General features: G+C 43.6%; 2 protein-coding genes across 11 annotated transcripts in view; one reads left to right on the top strand and one right to left on the bottom strand.

Moving 5' to 3' along the window:
* Positions 1-18,639, top strand: part of LOC119019211 (MORN repeat-containing protein 4-like) — a 112,325-nt gene that overhangs the window by 46,335 nt on the left and 47,351 nt on the right. For 2 of the 10 annotated variants that reach the window (XR_005074967.1, XR_005074973.1), the window contains one exon: positions 2,605-2,757. The exons of the other annotated variants lie outside the window; for them this stretch is intronic. The gene's annotated coding sequence lies outside the window, so the exon portion shown is untranslated. Of the gene's footprint in view, positions 1-2,604; positions 2,758-18,639 lie in introns of those variants that run through there. 10 annotated transcript variants of the gene reach the window in all.
* Positions 1-18,639, bottom strand: part of lcor (ligand dependent nuclear receptor corepressor) — a 75,888-nt gene that overhangs the window by 30,675 nt on the left and 26,574 nt on the right. The window contains exon 2 of the mRNA XM_037097231.1: positions 3,673-3,738. Within this exon, the coding sequence (XP_036953126.1) occupies positions 3,673-3,738 (66 nt within the window). The remainder of the gene's footprint in view (positions 1-3,672; positions 3,739-18,639) is intronic.

Raw genomic sequence — 18,639 nt, 5'->3', positions numbered from 1 at the left:
TAGTCAGGAGTAACCGTGATACAAAACAGAAAACCAAACATTTAGCAAGATGACATCAAGGTGGTGGAGGAGACTGAAAGTATTACTCTATATTATTATATTTATTATTTCTTATTTCTAAAGCTCATACAAAGTTCATGCAGTGTCCTAAACTACAATACCACAATATAACCAGGAGGAACATCACTTACTTCAGGTCTGGACTGTACATTTTAGAGATCATTTCTGATCGTTTTCCGGCAAACTAAGCTGTCAGAAGTAACTACTTGAGCTGGTTTTCTGATTCAAGATCAAAACTGATCTTGAACAGAGTTCGACCCGATAAATATCTGAATATATCAGCATCAGTGCACATGTTGTCTGTATCAGCTGATATGAGATATATTGGTTTTAAAGGAACACAGTGCAGAAACAGAAGCGTGGGGTGATATATGGTTGTTGAATTTCAGTTGTAATTTCAGATGTAATCAGTTCATCCTGGAGTCTGACTGGATATTTGTCTCAAACTTTGACGAAACTCCTCAAAAAAGCTTCAGCTGAGAGAGCAGGAAACATGTCAACAGTGGCAGCACGCGGTTTGAAAAGAAAATAATAAGAAAAGTCATGGAGACGTCACAAACTTCCATTCATTTCTTCTCCTGCCTTATGACAGCTGTGAGGTGGCGTACTACATGGCACACAGCTCAGGAGCTGATGACTGTCTGATCACCTGCGAACGACTTCTGGTTTTTAATTTGTTGCCTGATGTATTTTTGTCTCTTCACTGTGAACAGCTGGTGCAAGACTGATTATTTCAGACAGCAGTTGTTGTAGTCTGACGTCAGTATCTACTGTCAACATCAGATTTACAGAACAAAGATTCTAAAACTAAATTTAAACAATTGCAGCAGAGATCAGTCTGCAATAGTCTGATAGATCGATGTCCACGGACACACACACACACCGAAACAGAACCAGAACGTAAAACACTCAGAACATGTTTGGCTTCGACAGAAACCTGATTTCTGACGATACCGAGGTTCCATCATTTGATAAAAGACTGGAGGCAAACCAACAACAACCAGAGTCACTGTGAACGTCACATGACAGCTTCAACAGTGAACAGCTTGATGTGGACCGACTGCAGGGGAGGCCAGAAGTGCATTCTTTAAATGGAGGGCCAAGGGGAATTCTGGGAAATGTAGGAAACCACTGCTCACTGATGTAGAAGAGGGTGAGGGCAGTTTGAGGGGGAAATAATCTGATGAGCAGCTTTTCTTTCTTGTTGATAAATGTTTATGTTGCACGTTTATGAAATCTTGTGTGTGTGTGTGTGTGTGTGTGTGTGAATGAATATCTGCTCGTCTGCAGCCTATTGCCTTTCTTTACTCGACGAGAGAGAGTGTGTACGTGTGCATATATGTGGAAGTGTAACGCATGAGTGAAAATGACGTAGACGAGCCAGAAATATTCTAAAAATGCCTTAAGTCGGTGGGGGAGGGTCACATGACTCCAGGACACCGTGGTGACCTCGTTTCTCTGCGATAGGACGAGAGAGCGAGAGAGAGATCTGAGTGTTTGGGTGAAATCGGACTCGATGGTTGTTTTTGTAGTCTCATGACGTCCATATTTGATTTGTGACAGTTTCAGTTACTTCTGAAATATTTTATGGTTTATGAGCGCAAAATATGTTTCCCCTTCTCACAGGAGCTCTGGAGCTCTGCGCTGCGTAAATAACACATAAAAACATACATTCTGTCATTTCCCCTTAGTAGTGTGCAGCGCAAAATGACTTCCAGATAAATAAATGACAGAATACATGACTGTAAACACACAGGACAGCTCAGATGTCTCAGGCTGTCTGCAGTTATCATACACTTACATTTATGCTGTTTAAAACATTTTCAAGATACATTTTAACCAAATTTAAGACAGATTTTTGGACATGCATTGCAGGCAGCTATAAAGGCATGTAGTGTACATGTGTGGTCACGCAGGAGAGCTCGACAAATAGATGGATAAATTGAATTAGATCAAATATTTTGTGGCATTTAAGACCAAATCCAACTTTGAGATTGTTTAGACATTTTTAAGGACATCCAGTCCAGCTTCACACCGAAACTATGTTATAGACCCATCGATCCGTAAGAGGTGACGCTGATCGGAGCAACTGATGAACGCAAATCAAACAGCCAGACAGTCTGCGGTAAAGAGTTCGAGTACCGTGTGAGGCAAATATCCAGTGGCGAGTGTCGCTATTTTAAGCAAAACAGCATCTTTTCCTGAACTTAACCAAGTAGGTTTGGTGCCTTTTTTTGAAAATGTCATTGATTATTTTTTTTTTTTTTAAATCGGTAAATTGACCACGAAAGAGACGTGTTTGCGACACAGCTGGGTTTAATCCACTGTGCTGGTCTTTGTGCATCATAAACATAAAAACAACAACTATTTCTACAGTTGTTTTTTTAAATCATGCTGCCGTCACAGCTGTTCGTCTGGCTGAGGTCTGTCCAACACTTGATCAAGCGTTCCTTCGATCTAACAACCTTTTGGTCTATAATGAGCATTACCGCCTCACATGGCCGCTGCTAACATGTTTTCATTCTTTCTTTTTTTTTTTCCAAGCGGTCAAAGTTTCATTGCACCATCTGATCAGCCTGAGCCTCCTTTCATGATCCTCCGAGCTGCCTCGTCTCTCACTGTAATGGCCTAATGGACCGATACAAAAAAACTTTTATGTTTGAATAAAATTCATCCATTAAATCCTCTGAGAACACACTGAGGGAGAGGCCTCATTGACAACGGCGCCAAGGTTCAGAGTTAATCAAATACGGCTAAAATGAAAAGACGAATACATTTATTATAAAAAGGTACAAATGTGGACGTCTGCAACGAGAGCAATGATTAGATTAAATGTTTGTGAGCGACAGTCCGACACAGCAGGGCAGAGAGAAGAAACTGAGCTTGGCTTTTGTTAAAATACATGTAGAAGTAAATAAAAACACGTGCTTATGAAACGCTTCACACACAGAACTCCACGTGTGGAGTTCAGCCGAAACATTAGCTGAACACCTTTGTAGAAAAACACAATACCAGACCGCACAGACTGGTTCTGCTGGGGGGTTCAGTTTCTGTCGGTCCCACCTGCAGATTTCAGCAGCAGATCCATGGAACAGTAGTTTAGAATCAGAACATCTCAGTGAGATCCGGCCTCATTCACTTCAGCTGTGTTGTTGTTCTTTTTCTCTTTTTTTTTCTGGTTCAGCGACATCTGTCCATTTTTTCCAGCCTCAGTTTGGCATCTATTAAACATGGCCGTAACATGAATTAATCATAATGTTTTGTATACTAAACAGTTTATTCTGGAGGCATGGAGGTAAATGTCTTTAAGACCAATCGATAAATAGACAGTGGAGATGCTGTTTGGGTTTATTTATTGAATATCTGTACCGTCTCTCTCTCACAGGGAATAAACAGTGAACTAGATGAAGAAATAAACCATGAATGCAGAATAATGATTTATTTCTTTTTGACAAAGCAGTCAAATATAAAAAAAAAAAAATGTTCTGGTGCTTCTCTGTTGTGAAGCATTTTGTAATTCTGTTTTAAGATTTGAAGATTTCTGAACGTACGATTGTCATTCACAAACGTATGTTTGTTTGCGTGTGTGTGTGTGTGTGTGAGCTTGTTTACCTTGGAAAAGGGTGATATCTTTGACTAGTCCTGGCCCAAACAAGCCTTCCAAGATGCTTTCAAAGCCTGTGACAAAGAAAAAGAGAAGTGAGGTTAACGCTCGCTGACATGTTAACCATCAAGACGACATGACGGCAGCTAAAATACAACGTCAAACTGCAGAAACGAAGCACTTCGACAACAACAAGAAAATCCATCTTTAAAGGAACTATTATTTTATGCTCTGAAGGGAGAGGAACATAAATGACAGAGTGGTTTTTCCCATAGGACGTATTTTGCTGATGCACAGCCTCACAACCCAACAGCAAAAAGGGATTCATGGTTTTTAAAGATTTTGTGAGACCTGACGACAACAACACAAATAAAATACACATTCACACACACATACATACATACATACACAAACAATGTATGCATGTGAGTGCACAAAAACACAGAAGGCTGCACACAGGCTTTGTTTTTTTTGGCAAACACAAAACACACACACAAAAAGAAACACAGCGAAACATCTACAAAGACGAGACTGGCTGAGCGCCTGTTATGCATATAGACACACAATAGACACACACACACACACACACACACACACATAACAGATAGGGTGTGGAAGCATTTATTAGTCTCCGTGCACAAAAGACTCGCACACACACACACACACACACACACACACACACTCACGCGCACACAGACGCACACACAACACCTCGCCTTTCTTTCCAGCTCTTAAAGCAAATTAATACACCGAGCTAATGTCACTCACTTTTTATTAACTGTAAATACCCTTATTCTGCTGTTGCCTGGCAACCACATACAGAGAAACATAAATACATATTGCAGTTTTCAACCTGACCCCCCCCTCCCCCCTCCCCCCTCCCCCCTCCCCCATCTCCCATCTCCCACCCCCCACCTCACCCGCCATTAAATGCAAATGGGGCAGACAGAAACAGAGACAAAGACACGTGTAGGTGTGTGTGTGTGTGCATTTTTTAGCATGGACTGGATAAGGTTAACAGAGCACACACACACACACACACACACACACACACACACACACGTCCAGAGTTCAAGTGTAGCCACTTATTCGTCCACATATTTTCCATGCGGGGATAAACCAGCCTGATGAACAACACAGTCTGCATGGGAATGTTTTCCCCTGTTACAGAATCATTACGGCTGACCTGAGGACAGCAGCGTCACCACTTCAGCTCCGGCACAGGACGCCACCGACAGGAAGCAGGTCAAAGATTCAAGGAGTGTAGCTTTTGTTTTTACGGGGGGTTCAAACTAGACCAGTAACCAAGAACTGGTGACTATTGTCAGTTAAGGATTCCTGATTAATGTGACTGCCGGCACCAATCAGCACGTTCTCACCTCCAGCACGACAAATATAGCAGCTGGTTCAGCGATCAAAATTGGACTCGATCTAGTCCTTTACGCTCTGCGCTCAAATTAGCAATTAGACATAAACATGTGACGTCCAGATAGACTTTAAAAATAAAGCTCGCTGGCAAAGATTTCTCATCTTATGACACGGTGATGATTTTTGCTGCTGTTGATGTTGTCAGACGGTTGTGGTTTGGTTTTTGTTTAGGCATCAAGACTCAGTAAGCTTTAGGAAAAGATTTTGAGATGATGTTTTGTCTCGTAATTTACATTAACTTATTAAATGGTCTACTGACCTCAAATGTTTTACAATGCTTGCCACATTCACACATTCATACAATGATGGCACCCAATGACACAACATGCAGTTGGGAAGAACCAGGATTCGAACCAGCAACCTTCCAGTTGTACCTCCTGAGCTACAGCCGCCCCAGGAAAAGATCAAGATCATACTAATGTAACCCTGAAAAACAAATCAATCTTGACTCTAGATGTGTTTGTAGCAACAAAACCAGATGCTTTACAACAAAGAACGATTGTTTCCTCACACTAACCAACCAGTAATCAACCCTGAATCAAATCCCTGGTTTGCACAAACACATTACCAACATGTATTCTGGAGAATGGGAAGAATTTTCTGAATTATTTTTTGTGATAACTTTGCATTCTTTTGTCAGAGGCTTTTCTGTACAAAGTGATTTTAAACTCAACAGAAGAAATTTGGCTCCAACAACATTTACAGCGTCTGGAAGTTAATCAGACCAGCAGGAGAAGAAGTCACGACGATCAGGAGGATTTAGACTGTAGCACAAAGATCGAGGTCACGTCCACCACAGGCTGCAGTCATTAAACCATCCTGTGGCTGAATCTCAGCCAGCACCACACTGACACACACACACACACACACACACACACACTGGCTTTACCTGCAGTCTACACCTGGAAACACACCTGTACTGTCTGCTCCGAGGTTCACAATACAATTTAAATAGGCCACATTTGAAAAAGGCAGCAAAAAATGACAGAGAACCAAATTATCACAACAAAAATGACAAAGTGTGTGTGTGTGTGTGTGTGTGTGTGTGTGTGTGTGTGTGTGTGTGTGTGTGTGTGTAATCCCTCATCACCAGTCTTTTACACTTTTCAGCTTGTGTTGGCTCGATGCCAGAGATGAAGTTGTGTTATTCTTTAAATTCCAGCAAGACTTAATCATGTGATGATGGCATGATGGACACACACACACACACACACACACACACACACACACACACACAGGGCCATAGCTCGGCAGGGGGAAGCTTGAGTCGACTCGTTAGACAAAACATGATGAAGAAAACTAGAAAAACTAAGAAAACTTCTGCTCTTATCGCAAAGATTTTTTACATTCTGAACTTGGAAAAAGAGGCTCGTCAGACATGTTCCGTCGCGTCTCCTTTGGACCGACACTGTTGCACGAATCGGGCTTCATGCAAAGCGTTTTTCGGCTCAAACGTTGGAGGCAGAAATTCAGATGAAACCCGTCAACAATGTATTCGCTCTACTGGCCAAATCTTCCCTGACGGGCAGCTGACGTTTCCCATTTTTCTACCTCTTCCTCAAATTACTACAGTCCTGCTGCATATAGTGGAAACACACACACACACACACACACACACATACACACACACCACAAAGTTCCCTTAAACCTGCACATGCAAAATTCATGCGGCCTACAAAGAAGCTTTGATAACAAAAAAAGGAAGCTTCAAAGAATTTTCAGAAGCCTCAGTTTTTTTCCCCTCCTCTCCAGCTGCCAATATGCACAGAAATGCTGCTCTGCTTTCAAGTCAGGGGGGGAAATAATTAGGGCTGCAGCGCAGCAGCGTGAGAAATCAGCCCTGAGAGTCACAGTTACACGGGCCCTCGTGCTATTTGGGCCACAAGATGCCGAAGCGTTTTTCATATTTGAAGTGACACGAATGCATCCCCAGCAGCGGCCACACACACACACACACACACACATGAGGGACCGGGACCACGATTGGACGGATGAGATGGAGGATGTGATTGGACAAACGAGATTAGGGGGGACATGATTGGCTAGATGAGATAACAGCGACCAAGTCTCCTGAGCCACGGGCAAAAAAGCTCCTGAAATGTAGGTCAGTCAGTGAAAACACTGTGGGCCCAAAAGCATTCACACATGACATGGTCGAGAGAGAGAGAGGGACCACACACACATATATACACTATGGGTTCAGGGTTTGTGTCAGCGCGTTACGCAAAAATGCACGTGAGTATAGACACACACACACACACACACACACACACACACACACACACAGAACTGTCCCCAATCTCTGAAACCTCCATTGTGTCACTTTGTTTCACTTCACAGAGTCCAGCAGCACAGCTGAGTGCAGCGTGACACAAACACAGACACACACACACACACAAACAAATACACACAGACAAATATACACACATACATGCATGGAGGGAATCACAAGACATCGAGCTAATCCACATCTGCACCAGAAAAAAAAAAGGGACACACAACCATTAATAACACACTTGTGGACAGATGTGGACACGCTGGCGGTGCAGTGAAACAGCGAAACCTCCCCGCTGATCAGCAAACAGGATGTGAAACAGGGAAATGATTTTAATAATGAAGCAGAGGCCGACATTGTAAACAAACACACGGCAAATTCAGCGTGTAAGCACATGATTCACGTTCATTATTCATGTGTAAACCAGCCAGCATCGTCAGCAAGAAGGGATACAGAAGTCGCTTTTACTTTGTGTCTCGAGCCACCTGAAGAAGACGGTGAGCATTTCATCCTCACATCCCAGAATCACACAAATCAGGCAGCATAAATATATCCTGCAAGGTGGATCATCTCAGTCTGGACGGGGAAAACAAAAGCTTTCGTCAGATGGCCACAGAACAACAGCCAGCGAGGCAGAGACACAGAACAGCGGTGCTTTCACAAAAAAAAAAAAAAAAACACACCGCAAGCCTTTGGAAGTAAAACACTAAGAGGATGAACACCTAACCACCTAACCCAGCTCGTAATATCTGGACTGAATGTCTGAAACGTGGAAAGAGGAACTCTGGAGGCTGTGAGGGAGGTGTGGCTGACGGTGGCTGACGGGTAAAATCAATACGAAATATCTGTTATTAGAAAATATGGTCCCGGCCCAGTTTATCAGTCGGGCTCTCGCATTGACCAAACAGAGTAACTAACTGTGCACAAGGAGGAGAAACAGGAAGGGCCATTAGCCGATCGAGAAATCTTTCAAAACTGACCAGGAAATGTTTCAATTATCTGCCTCGCTGTACGGACACGGCATCAGGGACATCCAGCCAGAAACATCAGAACATGTGAGCTCAACACACCCTGCTCTGCTGTCTGCTGAGACAACCGAGCTGCTCAAAAATGAATTCAGGGTATGCTCGTCAAATCAAAGCGCACACTCACACTCACACTCGAGCGTGTGACGAAAACGACATCGCTCCCGTTTCCAAGCCGCCGCGGAAAGGAACGCGACACTGAAGGAAGCAGCGCAATCAATCTGAGGGGAGAGGGGAGGAAAACAAGGAGGGAACCAGCGTTTGGCCTTTTTTTTTTTTTTTTTCTTGTGACCACTGGACCTCAGCTATATATAGTTCTGCATGAACATTAATAATTTAGCATGACCGAAGCCCTTAGAACAGGGCCCCTCGCCTGGCCCTGATCAAATCAATACCTAATTAACCCGAACACGGGTCTGGGCTTAAGGGAAGAGGAAGTGAGACAACATGCAGGAGGGAGAGAGAGGGAGGAGCAGCAAGTTAACTTAACGCCTCAACCCGACTCTGTTTGTCCATCGTCACTGCATTTAAGTCTGTGGTGCTTTTATTTTGACATTATTGCTGAAACAAGTTTTACCAATGACAGAAACATATTCATCAGCGTTGGAGAATAAAACACTTTGACTTGGACTGCGAGACGTTCGCTGCCCACAGCATCGGTCAGGCAGCCACCGGGGAGAGGGAACGCTAACTGCAGGAAATCAACAGGATTTCGCAAACAGGAAATCAGAGACCCGTCTCCAACACAACATCCCTCGTCGAGCCGCGTTAGGAGCCAACAGCAAGCAGGACGGCGTGTTTACGTCACTGGTGCTCGGCACTAAAGTTGATGAAAACCCCGACCACATTATCGTCACCACGTCCTCGCCGCTGTTTACAATCACCCAGAAGAACATTTAAAAATGCGCCACATGTTCTTCTTATGGCAACAACAACTGCAGTTATTATGCTGTAATTAACACTTATTCAATCGTACAGTTACGAAGCATTCAATCAGAAATGACACGGGCCTTATTATTACCTATTAACTATAAACTGTGACAGAATAATGTGACAGAGACTGCACTGAACCGCCGTGTGGATGTGATGCAGTTGATGTATAAGCCACTAATGGTGAAGCGTGAATTTCACAGCTGATACAAAGTGAATGTATGCAAACGCAGCTCCAGTTCTCAGGCTGAAGATGCTAAAACAAGCCTTTGATTTTTGAGGGTTAATAAGCACACGTGTTTGTGAGCATCAGCTGGCCTGGAGGCCCGAGACGTGCAGGGGAGTTTTCTGTACAGTCAACCGACATAAAACAGTACGAAGCAGCCTTAAGGTGCTTAACTTTGTGTTCTCCTGCAGCGTGAAGACGTTCTTCTTTTGCTGGAGTGAAACAAAGGAGACAAACGTAGCGAAAATCTTTTGATCCAAGATGGATGACGCTCTAAAAATCAATGGAGCACCAGACCTCTGTGATCTTCCTGATCTTTGCTCCCCAAATCAGCTCCAATTAGCTGCAGTCTTCTCCACAGAGGCTGCTTTTCTTTTTTTTTTAAGGTAAAAATAACATTAAACACTGTTATTCTTTGCACTTTGGCCCTGATTATAAAGTCCACAAAGCAAAACCTATAACTATAATCCAGTGGTGACATGACACGGGGGGACATCACATGCCGCCAACCAGAAACACTGAAACAGAAATTTACTGGCAGACTAATCCATTTTTTCCACACAATGTTTCATATTTACTGTGATTTGGACTCCACAGTCACTTTCCAGTGCGCCTAATGTGGCAGTTAGTTGGGATAACATATACAGTTAATCTGTTTTATGTCTAAGTATGTTCCCTTGCATGGTCATCGTTATTGGGGCGCCAGCCAGACAACAGCAGCACTATCTTTAACCATCATGCACATGATACAAGTGAAGATCATTTCACAGATTTCAGCTGCTAAACAATGCTGCTAAAGCCTTTTTTCTTTTCTGTAGACTTGGACACGACACATCCAAAAGATGTCCAGGTGTAGGCAGGTGTTTGCTAACATGCTACAGCCTCGCTAAGCTAAAGAAGCTAAATTCTGTGACTCTTGTTAGGAGTTTCTGCTCCGTAGTGATCAAAAACAATGTCACGTACCAAGAAAACACTAAATACACGCTAATACAAGCAGCTGTGACAGTGATGAAGTCCACACCTGGCTGACAGAGTGTGGGGCGGTCCTGTTGGTGTGTTTTCTGTCTTTATCTGTTTCTGTTCTCAGAAATGACACTAAGATGATTCTGGTTTGTTCTGTGGCCTCGATGGTTAAAGTGAATCCGTTTCTGGAAGCTCCACTTCCTCCTTCGGACCGCTCTGTCTTTAATGCGAGGTTCCTGACAGCGTACTCTGATGGCGCCCCGAGGACCAGCTCACTGGTTTGACTGGATGATGTTTGACTGACTACTGAATGCATCTTTCCGGTTCAGTTTGACCTTGGTGCCTCGGTGAGGCGTTCAGGGTCTGATTTCAATGATGCAGTAAGACACAAAACCAGAGAGAGAGGAAGCAAGAAAAAGCTTTTAATTTCTGTCGTTAGCACGTCATCACATCATGTCCAGCAGCTCATCAGCCAGTTCAGTGTTTTTGACACGTCTGATTGTTGCATTTTGGGGAAATTTAGTTAAAAACATTGTTATAATGTGATGTTTTAGTGATGGAGTGTTCTCATCACTAAACTCAGCTTATCTCAGTATCTTCATTAGCGATTTTGATCTAATTTGGTGTAAATTCAGATCACTGATCGATGAATGAGACTGAGATTGATAAACATTTTCAACTTATTTGTATAATCAACTACATTCAGAATATTAAGGAAAGGCCATGTTGATTTTTCTATGACTTGAAGTTGATTTTATTTACACCAGTTTTGAGCCAAAATCTTCTCTGTAGCTGCTGAGCTGAAAGCAGCAGCGGATGTTTGAGCTTGTCTGCACATACAGCGTATTAAAAAACTTTTTTTTTAAAATCCATTTGGGATCTCAGAGTTTCTGAGCACAAGTCCTCAGCTACTACAGGTGTTCAGGAGGAAGCTGCAGCACTGTTCTGTGGTGAAGCTTCACAAATGTTCCAACAAAATATTATGAATGATTAACAACAGTATCAGTAATGAATCTCAGTCAGCCTCCACGGCTCCAAGGGTTTCAAAGACCCACACGCTCTTCCATGATACAATCATTTTTGGATGTATTCTGTGAGCCAACTCTAAATTCCTGGAAAGCGAGGAGTCATTTTCAGCGTGTGAGCAGTTTGAGAGAGTGCAGTGATTCAGAAACATCAGAGAGGAAACATCAACGAACCCTTTTCTCTCTGCAGGAAACAAACTTCACTGGAACTGTCGAACCATTTGTGTCTGTGTGAGCGCAAATACAAATATAATAGCTTGTTTACCAAGAGTCACAACCACCACTGGCACAGAGAGAGTGTGTGTGTGTGTGTGTGTGTGTGTGTGTGTGTCAATGTGCAGTATGTATGTATTGTGTGTATGTGTGGGTGTGTGTCCTGGGGAATGAGGGGAAAATGAATAAAGCAAATATGTGCATGATTGGCCAAAGGCGTGGTAAAAACACAGAGACTCAAACAAACTGCAGGAAGCGCACACACTCACACACACACACACACACACACGAATGAAACACACAAGCCTAAACGCAGTGTGTCGATTCAATCTGACGGCTTCTCGGCAAACCAAATCCCTAATCTCATCTCATCTCTCTCTCTCTCTCTGAAGTATCCGGTGATGAGCTCAAAGGAGGCTGATGTGCGCTGGCAGCTATTTCTGTGACTAACACACCACCGCTGCACACACACACACGCACACACACGCACACACACGCACACACACGCTTGTTAACGCAGCAGAAACGCTGTAAAAGCAATCACAATTGGGCGGTGTCTTGTAAGAAGGTGATTCCACCCGCGAACACACACACACACACACACACACACACACACACACACACACACACACCTTCACGCCACACATCTGACAGTGGATTTGGTAGTTTCTGTACATTACGTTGCCATGGCGTTGAGCCAGTCACACTTTCAGCATTTGATCGTGGTCATGGCTCAGGGAGAGGAAGGAGGGGGAAAAAAAAAAAAATAGGTCGAGCTCTCCGATTGGTCGATGAATCACCCCCGAACATCAAACAGCAGCGCGGCGTACGACTGCGTGTGCGCAGCCAATCCCTGTCCTCTCCTCTGCAGAGACACGTGCGAGGCAAACGATTGGTCAAGGCAAGTTTGGGTCCCCGTTTCTCTCCCCCACCCCCATGATGCACTGGGGCAGGCTCGGATGGGTGTGGCACTGCTCTACATCTTCCTCCTCTCAGCTCTGCAGCCGAGCAGATGTCACAGCGGGAGGAAAGGGGAAAAAAAAGAATCGGTCCAATTACTCGTCTAATTATCTAATTATTTCATTATGTGGTGGAGAGCAGGAAGGAGGATGAAGACGGTCTCTGTGTTTCCTTTCTCCCTCTGCGCTGCCTTCATGGTGACGCCACCTGCGAGCACTGTCCTCCCAACGGTTACCTTTCTGCTCTGCCTGTGCAGATTTCACTGCAACTTGCATCCTCCTCTTTATTTATCCTTTGACCTCCAACACAAACAGGAGATCCTCCCCCGTCTGGAGGAGGGGGGGAGGAAAAAGCGAGAGGAGAAGGAGGTGCAGGCGTTTGAAAGTGCTAACGAGAAACAAATTGAAAACAATTAGAAGGGAAAGATGAGAGAGTTTGTGTTTTCGCGCAAATGAATGAGGACATCGGGGGGGATGATGGTGATGGTGGTGGGGGAGCGAGGAGATAGCGGTGATTAGAGACATATTAAAGAACAAGAGTGGTAATTGGTGTATTCTTTTATTTTCTGCCAAGTGGAAAACAACAGGGGTGTGATGGAGCGGATAACCTGGATACTGACTGTGAATCTCATCTTCTGAGTGTATAGAAATGCTCCGACCGAGTTAATTTAAAGATATAAAGGAACTTGAAATCTGAAATTTTATTTATTTATTTTAAAAATCTCCGAACTGGGCAGGATGACTAAACATCTGTCCTGCACAGCAGCTTCGACTCAGTCACGTAACTTTCATTTATTCTGCGCACACGGTTGGTTTGAGCTCAAAGACGTCCAACTGTAGGTGTGTTCGCACCTTCGCTGAGAGTGAAGCAGAAGCTGAGGAGGTAAAAGTAAAGTCAGGGGAGAAGAAGACAACATGAAGTTAACCGACTCCCTGGTTTGTGTTGGTTTGGCTGTTTTCCAGCTGAACTGTTCTCCTGATTGCTTCGACAGCACAGAGTCGGCATCGCGGTCAGTCCGGATCCACCTGCACCACCTGGACCAGCGGTTCTCAACCATCTGCCTCCGAGCCCCGAGAACACACCGCAAATTAACTCCACGGATTTCCTGCCAAGACGCCACAAATGCCAAGAATTTTTACATGAAAAAAAAAAAAAAAAAAGATTTCAGTTCTGAAATTATGTCAGTCCGTCATTCTCGTATCTCGACAGCTGCTGCGTGTTAGCACAGGGGAGTAATCGCTGTCTGTTACGTACGGTTAGTGTTTGGTTAGCACGTGGAGATGACTGAAAAACAGATGCTGTTTTGTTTGGAGCAGTTTACACGTGTTACCACCTCAGAGAAAACCGTCATGTTTCACAGTAATTATACAATCTTTCCTCTTCATCACGTGATGGCTGCGAGGTGTACGTCAACTTTACTAGCATCAGTTGTCATTCAGTGGTGACCGGGTAAAAAAAAAAACTGGTGCGGTTACGATTATGAGCGAGACGAACAAATTCCTCCGGATGAAAACAGCGTCTCCCTCAAAGCGATTAAAGAAGACGAGTGACGATCGAACAGGTCACGTCCGAACTCGACATCATGCGAGGTTCAAATAAGATCAGGATTATCATGAAGTTACTGCTTCTGCAACCAATGATTGTTTTAATAATTGATAAATCTCTTGATTAAACAGCCACTTCTCATAAATAAATCATCTTCTAAAGGAGCAAAAAGCGCCAATTCACAGTTTCCTAGAACAGGAAGTCAAAGGAAGAAGGAGACTACTGATTTGTTCATATCTGTACGCACCATAGGCTACGTACCGTACAGTTACTTCAACAGAACTTGGTATCGTGTTCACATTACTAGTTTAGGGGCCTCAAATTGTGGAGGTGGAGGAGGCAGAGGTGGAGTTACACCAATCACAACACTTTAAAAGTGAACCCACGGGACATTTTTGATGAGGGACGGAGCATGACATCACATCTGTGGCAACAACATACAGATGTGTTTGACAGTCAAGTCAAGATGCGTGACGTAAAGTCCAGACATGTTGTGCAACCAAAACAGATATATTAAGCCCAAACACAGGTGTTACGAGATTCCCCAAAGAAATGTAAAAACATTTATTCTGGGGCTCCGTTTGGCCTCCGTACAGAAAATATTCACTTGTTTTAAAGCTGAAACGAGAGATTGTTCTGCGTTTTTGTCTGAGTGACATGATCTCTTGCAGATTATTTTCTGACGACTTGTGTGTCTTTGTTTTGTTTTGAAGGAAAAGATTAACTGACTTCACCGGCACGTCGTCCATCTTTGACTTGTTCCATTTGAATTAAATGTGGAGCCTCACACACGCTAACGAGGTCCAACCTACAGCCTGTTCAGTCACAGTGTTAGCCGTGTCGTATTCATGTGCTCCCATGTCCTTGCTGTGTGAAGCACTTATTGATAGAAAGATATTAAAGCTGTGAATAATTAAATGTGATTAGACTTGACTAGACGGGTGATGTTAAACAGGTCAATGTCTCGGTTTTGTTCGCAGTGGCCTCGTGTAGGACTCGTGCATGCCGCCACAAACTGTGTCGACACGCCGCCGCGAGATTCACTAATGATGAGAAACCTGCACAACACTCAGCCGAATTCATTCTGCCTCCTCTAAAGAAAGCAATTTCAATTTTTTTCTTACTTTTCAAGTACTTTCGGACCTTTGCTTTGATCCTGCTAACATTTAAAATGTGCATCCTTCCCCCCTTTATTTTTTCCACATGAAAATACTTCACTTTTATAGAAACACGTTCCCCTCCACATTACTCTGAAAGTATTTCATTATTCAACAAGGTCAGGAAAAAAACATGGAGCGAGACAGGAAAAAAAAAAAAACAGCAAATTAAAGCCATAGAGAATTAACAATAAAACACTAAATCTAACAAATTGCAGACGGCTTTTGACATTTTCCTCGCTCATCGACCGCTCTTTAAAAATTCTATTCAGGCAGGTGGACAAATTATTCACCTCGGGAATGAAAAGAATCTGAAATATTAGCTTTGCAGCCAGAAGGTGACAGAATGTAAAAAAGAGAAAAGGTTGTAAACGGTTGATGAGAGAGTGACCTCGCCTTTTAAAGACCATCTCACTTGAGTGCCACGTGGGCCCCAACAGCCACTCCAGACTTGATCATTTCTAAACGGCAGCAATTCACCGGGAACAGAAACCTTTCACGCCGTCGCCCCTCAGGCCTTGAATGTTTTTCTTTTTTAGGCCGACGTTGTTGCTCGTCTTAATGGAACACCAACCAACTCCCAGTTGACTGTGAACGCACCATCCTTGGCTACTCGGACGGTGTAAATCACAACAATACTTCTCCAATATCACAAAGCCTTCCACGATGGGATATGGTTCGAACTGTGCCAAACACAGCGGAATTTCAAAATAAAATGCGTATCTCAACGATGGCAGCGAGCACTTTGGTTGATGGTGTTGGATCGATACTGGCTACAGGTGGATCCCCGGTCCGGTCTCTCTTTTGGATACAAACGAGAGCAGTTATTCAGTCAACAGCAGCAAAAACAATGAATCGTTTCGGTCTCCATCACATGGGCCTGAAGAAGAGGAGGAAGCAGCTGAGACACGTCTTCTGTAGAGCTCTCAGTAACCTCAGTAATAGGCCTTCAGTCACCTATTAGCTCAGTCACAACCATCGATTTCATCAGGTGAGTTTGACTGCAGGCTCACATGGATTTTATTGACATTTTTTGACAACAGTGGAAATTTTAAAAAGTAGTTCTTGTGTTTTTTCTGTGTAAGATGTGAAACACTGATTACAAACACAAAATCTAGCTGCTGTTGAATTGTTGGAGTGAGTTTTCTCTTCTCACTGCACTGAACACAACAAGCTGTAATGACGCAGCATCAGAAATCTCAGAGATCTCAAGACCGAAACTCTGAGTGTCAGTTTTTACTTCCTGTTGGAACAGAGGATCCATCCCACAGAGTCGTGTTTCCTCAGAGGCCGTCGGGGAGGATCACGGAGGGGCTTCAGCCTCTTGACTCGGCAGCTTCCGGGAAGCTTTGTGTGAAGTCTACTTGTTGTGGCGCGTGGCAAGGTTTCATCCCAGCATGCAACACTGTGGGAAAGTTCCATGGCTCCTTCACACGAGTCAACAATCACTCGCTGGATCTCCTCGTTAGCACCAAGGAGCTGTGAAACTGGAGCCTTTGTCTGCTTCATTATCTCCTAACACGGAGCCTCCGAGCCCAATCCTCCTCTGGTAATTATTATCAAGTTCGCTGCAAAGGGAGGCGTGGATCTGACGATCTAAATTACTATTTCTTTTTTTTTTTTCAAGAAAGTGAAGCATAATGGCTCCACAGTGTAACACACACAAAAAAAACATCCATGGCACAAATGAGGCGTTCGACTATCAAATGAGAAACATCCGGACTCTGATGGAGGCAAACGAGGCCGACGTGTAATCTTGTTAGTCGAGCTGCTGCTGCTGCTGCTGCTGCTGCTGCTGCTGCCTCCTGTTCCATTCACAACTTCAACATCACTATGTGGCCAATCAGCAGCCGGATCCCTGAAAGGATGAGTTATTCTCAGCGCTCACCTGAGTCTGGATCAGACCTTTAATCGACATTAAAACTAACACTGTGGTGAGAAAGTTAAAGTGTGGCGTTTGATGGACTACGCGTCAGAACTCACCCGACACCTGAAAGGTCACAGGTTTAATCCAGTGCTTTTATTGTGAAGCAGCTACAGGAAGTGATGTTCTCCACATTTTTCAGTACACTGTGCAGTGGATGTTCTGCTTTTCTTCATTAGTCCTTGACTTTTCCTTTCGTGTCAAAATGTTCCCGTGTTCACAAGACGCACCAGACAGATTGATTATGACTCTATGAAGATGATTCTTGCTCCCCAGAGGATAAAAATATAAGTTAATTTGATTTAGACCTCAGTTGTCTTTCGTTTTCATGTTGTGCTTTAGGTTTTCTTGGAGGGTCTGGGTTTTACTTCATCAACCACAATTTTTAATATCAAGACCACAAAAAAAAACACGACGACGGTCCCTGAATGCAGCGTGTAGAGCTACAGAAGCGGGCGGCTGTTTTCAGTCCGACAGATTTTTCTTAAAATCTAGATAAAACGTCTAGATTTACTTCCTGGATGATTTCCATTGTGATTCTCTGCCTCAGGAACTCCTGAGCAGCAAGTTTCTGCTGCAGACTTTAATCTCTGGACTCTACACGCTCTTTATCTGCCCCGGAGTTTAGAACCAGCCATGTTCTGGTCACAAGTCTGCTTCTCTTAAAAAAATGAAGAGGCTTGAAATCATCATTTAGCATGTCGATGTCTCTCACATGTACCAGCTGAGCTGAACAACACGCAGCAAAAACAGAGTCATCAAGTGTTCAACAGAATCTAATTATTAATGCGATATAATCCCAAATTCAATCAATGATCTGGAACTTCAACAGGAACATTTGTTTCCGCTGTGTAACAGGATGTTTTCTGAAAAGGGGGGAAAGATCAGCGTGGACTGATTTTACACTTTTTTTCTTTTTTTTTTTTTACACTTCCTGTTACGATACGATATATTAAGCTCTTTAATGTGAGCGGTTCAGTCTCTGTTGAGCTGATTGTTTGTGTTATTGACACAACAGACTCAGTGTCAGCGTCCAGCACCGCGATGCCTCAGAGTGAAAACTGCTATTCTGACTATGTTTTGGCCAGAATCGGTCATTTTATGTCACAACAATCCCAATTTTAAGAAAAGTCTGCAGCAAAATCCTGGACAGAAATAAAAAATAGCCGTAATGGTCCTTTAACACGGATGCTGTCGTGGAGCAGATTAATCTACTGACCCGGTTCTGGAGTCAGAACGGAGAAAAAGGATCCAACAACAGTTCAGGGCTTATTTTTTTTTAAACGTAACTAGATTTCGAGGAG

The sequence above is a fragment of the Acanthopagrus latus genome, chromosome 1, assembly GCF_904848185.1.
Source record: "Acanthopagrus latus isolate v.2019 chromosome 1, fAcaLat1.1, whole genome shotgun sequence".
Lineage (NCBI taxonomy): Eukaryota > Metazoa > Chordata > Actinopteri > Spariformes > Sparidae > Acanthopagrus > Acanthopagrus latus.
Note: the sequence above shows the minus strand (reverse complement) of the source record. Positions and strands in the feature narration are given on the sequence as shown.